Source organism: Sesamum indicum, linkage group LG6, assembly GCF_000512975.1.
Source record: "Sesamum indicum cultivar Zhongzhi No. 13 linkage group LG6, S_indicum_v1.0, whole genome shotgun sequence".
Lineage (NCBI taxonomy): Eukaryota > Viridiplantae > Streptophyta > Magnoliopsida > Lamiales > Pedaliaceae > Sesamum > Sesamum indicum.
Window position 1 is genome coordinate 17734714 of NC_026150.1, and position 9223 is coordinate 17743936.

Below are 9223 nucleotides of genomic sequence, written 5' to 3' on the forward strand. Positions count from 1 at the left end.
TTTTTTTTTTAAGGGGGGGGGGGGGGGTGGAGAATAAACTAGTAGTTGCTGTGACTAAATAGTCTGAGCTGTAATTAGAACTGTTTGCAATCTGCATTCTATTAAACAGTTTTAAGCTTTTAGCTAGTTTCACAATTTTTACTGAACTAAAGCAGAAAAGAATTGCTATGCTACTTTGCTTACTAGTAGGACTATTTTGAATAAAGTTTCTTGTACCTAGGCTTTGACTTTAGAAGGGATTCTGTCTCCGTCTACTTGGCTAAGTAGAAAGCTGAAGCTGTATTGTTCCGACTTTCCACTCTTTATTATGGATTTTATCACCATATTATCCTTCCAAATGATTATTCTGGATAAATGGATATGCAGTGGGCAATACAAGAAAGGTGGAAAAGTTAACATCAAGGATAACACTAATTTCACTTAACATCCTTACCTACTTAACACATAATTATTTGTCTTTGTATTAACATTTTCACTCTAGCTCCTTTCTCTGTGTGGCAATACATGCACAACTTATTTTCTTCCTTCTAATATATGCTTGGTTATCCTGGTTTAACTTGATCAGCTTGAGTCCCTGTGTAAGTATCTTGTATATTTATGCCGTTGATGCTTTTCTTTACACTTGCTTGTGAATGTCTTTGTTTACAGCACTCATTTTCTTCTATTTTGTTCTCAGGCTATGCAGACCCCATTTAGGAGCTATCTTCAGGAGATGCTAGCTCTTGTAAGTGCTTATATCACTTCATTATCTCCCTTGGTTTGGATATCCACAAGAACTATTATGATACTGTTTATATGTTTTACTTTGCTAGAGCAGTTGTGCTGAACATATTTACTCTGCGTAGTTAAAATCTGACATGCATTTCAAACATTTATTGTACCCTATAAAGCTAGCTTATACAACAACTTGAAATCAACTTGAGATTCTATTCTGAAGTAAATCAATTGACCAGGTCGAGGAAGATGTCTAAGTAGTGACAATCATGTGAAACGACATCGATAATAAAACTTCAAAGTTCTTTATGGCTCAGTTTATCTTCTTGTCATCTGCTTCTTGCCTTTTCAATGAATTTATCTTTTATTTAGCATCTTCCTTCTGAAGTTTATCTCTATATTTATAATGTTATTGCAGGTTAAGAGAGAGAACGCCGAACGTGAAGCCCTTGGTGCTTTGCCGCTTTACCAGCGCACCATTCCCTGAGTGGACTCTATCTTGAGCTGATTCTGATAGAATTGCATGTCTTACAATTGAATAAGGGCAAGTCATCCTCGTCCCTTTCTAAAATGGACTATAACGTGATGTCTGAATTTTGTACTCTGTTGATATGAGCACTAGGCTCTTATTGTTTGGTTATTGGTCCACGTTAGTGATATATAATGTTTACAAGATGGTCCTTTCAATTAATTGCATTACCATAAGTTTGGACTAATGATTGTACTTTTCTGGGTTTTAAGTGGGTGTTTCTGGTTTAGTTATGTGCGAGTTTTGTGGGTGTCCAGAACCTTGTGTTACTTATGTGTGTATAATTTGATGTGTTTTAGCTTAAGAACCCACTCCATTTGCTGAAAATGCCAATATCTATATGCATAATTTTGGGATCACATCATATACGTAAAAGCTTGGTGTAATATATATACACTATTATTATGGTAAGTGCATGACCTGATGACAGTAAAGGCATGCGCAAAGCCAAATGAAGGGAAAGAAAAGAGAGGAGGTGAAGAGACGAATCTGCTAAACTTCATCTTGAAATATTTATCAGATCTTAAAAAACCTTTTGTTTTCTTGTGGAAGTTGATGACATACAGATTTGGTTCTGATGGCTAACTGCTGCGTGTCTGCATGTGTGTTTGTGGTGTCTCCCTCTCTCTGCCTGTGTATGTGCATGTATCTTTTCTCTTTTTTAAATGTTTTGGTTTTAGTGAAGTATTTATCCTTTCGGGAGCGTGTCTTGTTTATGCTCAAAATATGGCTTATAAGGCGGGTTTGCATCAACAGACAGTGAGTACATGAATTTTTGAAGGTCAAGAAGGTGCTAATTTAATTTACTTCTATGGTAATTATGTTCATAAAGGTTCGGGCATGTGAAGGGCTATGTCTAACTTTTGCGAATAATTAAGAAACTAGGATATTCACTACGAGTTCTTTGTATATCATCCAATAAAACTGAGTTCTCTTTTGGAGAATTTTCGGTGTCTGAATGATGTGTTTTCCACATTATTATACTTCTGGAGTTAATAATTTTATATGAGGAACATATTGAACTTATTCAGTTCACTCACTATCATCTGTTCTTCAGTTTTCTGTAGAGTGACTAATGTTGAATCTTTACTTCACTCAATTTGTTGTCAAATTCTGTTTCTCTACGTCGATTTCACCCATGCCATCTGTATTCGACACAACAATTATAACCGGATCAAGAGCAAGCTCATACATACCTGGACAAAATATACGCTCTAAGAAATGTGGCTGCAGGTAGCTCTCTAAAGATAGAATTAGGTTGTGAAACATGTAGCTCCAGTCTTGAATCTTGATGTTCCCAAGCAACTGCGGTGTTTGCAAGTGTTATCTACTCGTGGACAATCCATGTGATGCCATGAGGCTTGGCCATACTTCAATTTAAGGACTGTTTCCTGTAATTATGCATCACCTGCCACTTTGTCTCTTAATGTGTCACAAACACAGAGCTCTCAGCCTCAGGGATACAACTTCTAAATTTTCATTTTGGGTGCTCATAGTTAGCTAAATGGGGATGGAAGTGCCAGCTACATATCTCTATTCTTTACGCCGCTAATACTTCTTCTATTCCACTTTGTCGATAGACACTTATGTCGAGAGAATTATAATTTTGGTCTCAAAATATATGATGGTTTGTAATCTTGGTTCCATATATTTTGATAATAGATATTAGTTTTACACTTTAGACAATGTTGTAAAGTTAGTCCCATTGCAAAAAAATTGTTTTTCGAACTTAACTTTTTAACTTTTAGAACTAACTTTGCAATGTTTTTCTAAAATTTGGAATAACTTTGCGCTTCGTTTCGTTTCTTAAAGTGTGGGATTGATATTGCAATGAAGGGATTAATTTTATATGTTCTTCTAAAATGTGGGTTTTATTGGTTATTTCAAAGTGTACAAGATTAATATTATGAATTACTCTATATTTTGAGATCGAAAATGTAAATTTCTGCTATGATGTCATATCAATGCATGTATGGTATGAATTTGTATTTTAAAAATAAAAAATTTAGTGTAATCATTTATTTCAATTTTCGAGAAAAAGCCTATATCAATGATAGGCGAGATATATAAAAATATAATAGGATATGTGAGGGGATTGAGTTGATGGTGATAGTGGTGGTTTGGTTGATGATAAAAATGGTGTGATTAAAGAGCAGAGCATTTAAGGAGATGCACGTTGGGAGTGCATAAGGGGCAGGCATAGAATATGAAGAAACTGAAATTGTGCCTGATATCAGAAGCAGCTGCGGGTTCCAGACAATGAATGCTTTCATTTTCACATGTAATCGTCGGCTATTCTGTCCCTTTCGACACGACTCCCCCCAGTCCCAGTCCCAACCCCAACTCTAACATTGGGCCGCCACCATCAAATGGTGGACGTGGTTCCTCTGTGGCCTTGAAATTTTCTACCCACAAGTCTGAACAAGATTGGTATTGTATGGGGTTGTTGCGGAGGGAAAAAGGGTGTGAAGTTGCTGCATTCTTGTTGGTGGATGCTGTAATGTGTAATCAACCTAGGAGAGAGAGAGAGAGAGGGAGAGAGAGAGTATTTTAGTAAATAAAAAAGACATACTCATGTGCCAATTAATGATAATGCCCAAAAGGAGGGTCTTGTTATTTCATGCATTTGTACACTGCATTTCAAATTTATTGGGTATTGATGTGTACTTTTCATGCACAAATACATATATCTAGGACCACACAAGAATCATGATGATTTATGAGGATCAGAGAATATAATTATTGGAGAGAGAAAAGGGTAATTACATATTAATTGAACTCAAACCATCACTTTTTTTAATTATGGAACTTTAATTTTGCTAACTAAAACAGACTTCATCCACAAAATCAGAAATTATCTCACTAAAAATATTGGTTCAGGTGCTGTTGAATATGTAGATATTTATCTTACTACATGAAAAATAAGAGATTGAACATATAAATTGCCACAAGAAAATCAAAAGGGTATTATTCCACCGACATCATTCAAGAATCCTAGTCGTCATGATGGTAAAAAGACAAGATTCACGATTTTGGGCTTGTTGCTGCAAATCCATTCTACATATATATCCCATGGGATTCACAAGTTTGTGAGCCACCCATTTATCTCATTTCATCAAACCAAATTTCAAATTTGAAATACCGTACTGAGAAACATCTGATTTTCCGAGAACTGGACAAAAACAATAGGACAAACCATGAAACTCAATATTTGTTTTATATCCACTCTTTAAAATAATTATAAAAAAGAAAAAACAGGATGAGGATGAGGTAATCCAACGGCCCACATCTTAATTGAAGTAGCCCACATGGCTTCTGATTCTGGTCCATCTCCAAAGGCCCAAAATCTGTTTTGGATTAGGTCCGGTGGATTGTCCAGTACGTACACATCTATGCTCCCTCCCGTGGGCCCTTTTGCTGCTCACTGCCCCTCAAAACTCTCATGGTATGTTTCTTTTTCCAAAAAAAAAAAAAATTAATAAAAATTAAGAATATTTTATTAAAAGGTTATTTTGTCCTTTTCTTTTTCTTTTTCTTTTTCCGTAAGAGTGATTGAATTATTGGCATTTTGTTAAAACGAAACGCTCTAGATTCTTAAATCTAATAATTATGATTTTTTTTTACATAGCTATAAAAACTACTCTTGATAACTAAAAAATAAGGATGATTTGCAGAATTTTGTTGAAATTTTAAAGATATGTACGTATAATTTTTTAAAAAATAGAGATGATTTGTATATAAATTAATATTTTTTTATAAAAATTTTTTTTTAAAAATAATTTATACAAATAAACTATAAATTAAACAATGTAGATGTAATTATCGCTTTCTAAATTTATGCCATGGAATGGGACCAGAAGAGGTTCACCTGAATTTCATCAAATGCGGCTATGAAAAGTAAATTAAGGGGGAAGTCTTCCGACTAAAATGCGGCTTTTAATGAAAGAATGAATCAAAGCACATGATGCATTCTGCTACCCGACAACTTGTTTAGTTGTTTATGTGTTCTTCTTTTTATGTGGTGCTTCTTGAAAATTAACCTAGGTACTGGTAATAAAGTCCATGTCTTCTCCTTTATCTATTATACATCGGATGTTTGCTAAAATTTATACTTCTTACAAGTGTTTTAATTTCGAAAAAAGTGGATAATGGATTCAAACGTATGAATTTTGAGTGTTTAGAAATAATAGTTATTATAAATAAATGAAAAGTTGGTGTATTATACTAATTTATTTGTAATAATTTGACCAAATATCATTTTTAATTACAAATTATACTTTTTACAAATTTTTATGACAATTTTAATTTTGTATTTGTCGAATTTGAAGTAATTATATATATACACAGACGAGTATAATTAAGGTTAAATTTGAATGAATTATTTGATGTTTTTAAGTCAAGTCCCTTTCAGTAATGTGTAGTAAGCAGACATGGAAGCGCTGCAGTGGTCTGGCGTCCGGTGTCTAGGGGAAGTGAACTGTTATTGAACCATGTGGTCACAAACAGCTTTTATCATGGCCTCAAGACTCATCCATCCCCCAAGGAAAGGGTTTATTCCCTTTTATAGAACACAAATACAATATACAAAACTGAAAAAAAGAGATGGCAATGGCAATGGCATTGGCGTTGGCGGGCTGTCAGTAAATGATCCCATGTGAAACTACAGACCCATCATCCAGATGGTCCAAAAAAGCTACAGAGCCACCCCAACCCCACACCCACCATATGATTTGGGCACCACTGTTATTTCTTCAAAAAACCAAGGCCATTTGTGAGTCTTGGCATGCATAAAAAGGCCATTTTCTCAACCCCATTTGAAATCACAAACCAAAACTCAGGATTACTAACACCATCTGTACCAAGAATGTATAGTAGTAGTCAATCAAGAATGAGGGTTTCCACTGTGTTGTCGGTGCTGTTGTGTTTGGCCACTTGCCACTTGCCTGCTTTTGCCTTCAGGGATGGTAAGCTCACAGATTTCAACAACTGTTTTTTCTTTTTTTGCATCTCTAACATAGTCACTTGAGGTCATTTTCTTGGTTGAGAGTATGGCATTCTTTCTTGTATAGTTCTCAGAATGTGAGAGCTTTTCGCTAAAAAGGACGCAGATTTAGACATACACTCATGAGAACTGGATTTCAAGATTTTGTCAGCTGTTATGCCCACTTTAAAAATCTGGGCTTTATTTTGAACTAAGTAAATGATACGTTAAATGCAACAAACACATCAGAATTGAATAGTTTACCATCATTTATAAGGTTGTCATAATTGTGAACAATCACTTCATCCTCCCCATGGCATTGATTTTGAGATTCTGTTGTTGTTTTGTTTGTCCGTGTGATGATATATAAAATTCTAGTTTGGGAAAAGAAAATTATTGTTGAGCATTCTTGAGAACAAGAAAGGTGCATCTTGGGTTTTGTATTAGATTCTTGGATTGATTGGAACTATGATTTTAGGAGTACGAAATCCATTTCTTTCATGTGCTGGACATCTTGGTTAGGGTGACAATTATTCCTTGCAGTGTAATGTATTGTATATAGGGATGAGGTAGATTTATTTCACATAGCGTCTCCAAGGAATTTTGAATGATTATTCTGTGAAACCACATCTCATTCTCGAGTCACGTGGGCTTGCACATGCATGATTGCGCCCTGTCTGAGGCCAATCTACTGCTGGTCCTGCTATCTTGCGTATGATGGAGTTGTCCCCTTTAGCATGTTGGTTCACATTCTAAAATCCTGTCCAAATACCGAAAAGTAGACGACATGGACTTCACCTAACTTTGTGGGGATGCTATTCAGCCACTTCTTGACTTCTTTATGATTCGTTTCTTTTGAAGTTTAGTAATCTGAAATTACTATGTGCATGAATTGCAGGACTATTAGACAATGGCAACTTTGAGCAGGCTCCCAAGTCCTCAGAGCTTAACGGGACCATTGTCCTCAAACCCCATGCTGTACCGAAATGGCAAATCTCGGGCTTTGTTGAGTACATTAAGGCTGGGCAAAAGCAGGGTGACATGTTACTAGTGGTGCCGGAGGGGTATGCTGCTGTTAGGCTTGGAAATGAGGCGTCGATTAAGCAACTAATAAATGTCACCAAAGGAATGTTTTATTCGCTGACATTTAGTGCCGCCAGGACTTGTGCTCAAGAGGAGAGGGTAAATGTGTCAGTAGCACCGGATTATGGGGTGCTTCCAATTCAAACATTGTACAGTAGTAACGGGTGGGACTCGTATGCATGGGCATTTCGTACAAGCTATGATGTGGCTGAGATCCTCATTCACAATCCAGGTGTAGAAGAAGATCCGGCTTGTGGACCGCTGATTGATTCGGTGGCCATTCGAGCTCTATATCCTCCTAAACCGACTAATCGTAAGTTTATTTTAGCAATATCATTATCAGTTTTTTTGTATGTCAAAAGGCAATGATTGACAATATGAGTAGTTTTTATACGTTTGAGATACCAAGTTTTGCAGACGTACATTAGGAAGGTCAGATGCGAGGTGCCTCAATTTTGGAACTATGTGAATTTGTGTAGTTTCAATGACCTTATGGACCCTTTCCAGCATTGTTCTCCTTGACCTTGCTCTAGTTAGTAGCTCAACTTTAAGAACTCCCATTCTAGATTAAAACCTATGTCAAGTGTATTACTTAACTTTTGATAAAGCTGGCACCTGGCTATATGCTTTTCTTAGAAATGCATGTTTTTCTCCCACTGGCCTCTGCTATGCGACTAATCTGCCGGCTTTATGTAGTTATTTGCATGTGCACATAAAATCTCATAGCACTGGCACCAGTTAAACAGGGACCGGGAGAATAACTTGTTGGTCCTACTTGTACATATGTTGAGAGACAAGAAGTGGGATTTGCTCTTCAAATAGTCGAGATTTCTCTTAGTGGCTTGTTAAATGAATTACTTCTAACAGTTTGTCTGGTTTGGAAGTGCTTGGACAGTCAGTATTTAATTTCTTAGGCATCCCGTGCTTCACTCTGATAATTCTGTCGAAACTTGGATCAAGTATTCCGTATTTACCTGCAAAAACATAAAATCTTAGGCTAACAACATTCTATCATCTTTTATGATTGAAGATGATTTGGTCCATTACTCATGTAGTTTTTCATTACAACCTTAATGGGGTTTCACTGTATCTCATCACAGATTTCTTTCCATAGTTGTGCGCAGTCTACGCTAACAATGCATATGTTCACATTTTTTTTCCCTCCACTGTGCAGAAAACCTGCTGAAAAATGGGGACTTTGAGGAAGGTGCATACATATTTCCCAACACGAGTTGGGGAGTCCTCATCCCACCAAACATTGAGGACGATAACTCTCCACTACCAGCCTGGATGGTCGAATCCCTCAAAGCCGTCAAATACATCGATGCCGCTCATTTCTCTGTCCCACATGGGCAGCGAGCTATCGAGCTCGTCGGAGGAAAAGAAAGTGCTATCGCACAAGTGGCCAGAACTATTGTTGGCAAGACATACCAGCTCACATTTGCAGTCGGAGATGCCAGCAATTCTTGCGAGGGATCTATGATCGTCGAGGCGTTTGCTGGCAGGGACACTGTCAAGGTCCCTTACGAGTCAAAGGGCAAAGGTGGCTACAAGCGTGCCGTGCTGCGTTTTGTTGCAACTACTACTCGAACTCGAATCATGTTCCTCAGCACGTTCTATCACATGAGGAGCGATGACTATGCTTCGCTTTGTGGACCTGTTGTCGATGACGTGAAGTTGCTCAGCGTTCGCAAGCCAAGGCGGCTCGCCTGAAGGAGACAAAACAAAACTTGAAGAATATACTAAGAAATATTTTGGGTGCAAGAAAAGGCTGCAAGTCTTTCAATTTTAGTTGCTACTACAAAAACTCAGCTACAACAGCCTGAGTTGTAACAAGTATATATAGAGAAGCGTGATTTGATCTGTCAGATGTTATGTTAAGCCCAATAAATGGGGGGGAGGAGTTGAATCTACTG

At 37.0% G+C, this 9223-nt stretch overlaps 2 protein-coding genes across 2 annotated transcripts in view; both read left to right on the forward strand.

The window, feature by feature from the left end:
* Positions 1-1476, forward strand: part of LOC105164831 (cytochrome b-c1 complex subunit 7) — a 3065-nt gene extending 1589 nt beyond the window's left edge. Inside the window, exons 3-4 of the mRNA XM_011083623.2 lie at positions 677-724; positions 1133-1476. Coding sequence (XP_011081925.1) covers positions 677-724; positions 1133-1201 — 117 coding nt within the window. The 3' untranslated portion in view covers positions 1202-1476. The remainder of the gene's footprint in view (positions 1-676; positions 725-1132) is intronic.
* On the forward strand, positions 5855-9220 carry LOC105164832. Its single transcript, XM_011083624.2, has 3 exons — positions 5855-6207; positions 7123-7620; positions 8482-9220. Exons 1-3 carry the CDS (start codon positions 6027-6029, stop codon positions 9018-9020), a joined length of 1218 nt encoding a protein of 405 aa, XP_011081926.1. The 5' UTR covers positions 5855-6026; the 3' UTR covers positions 9021-9220.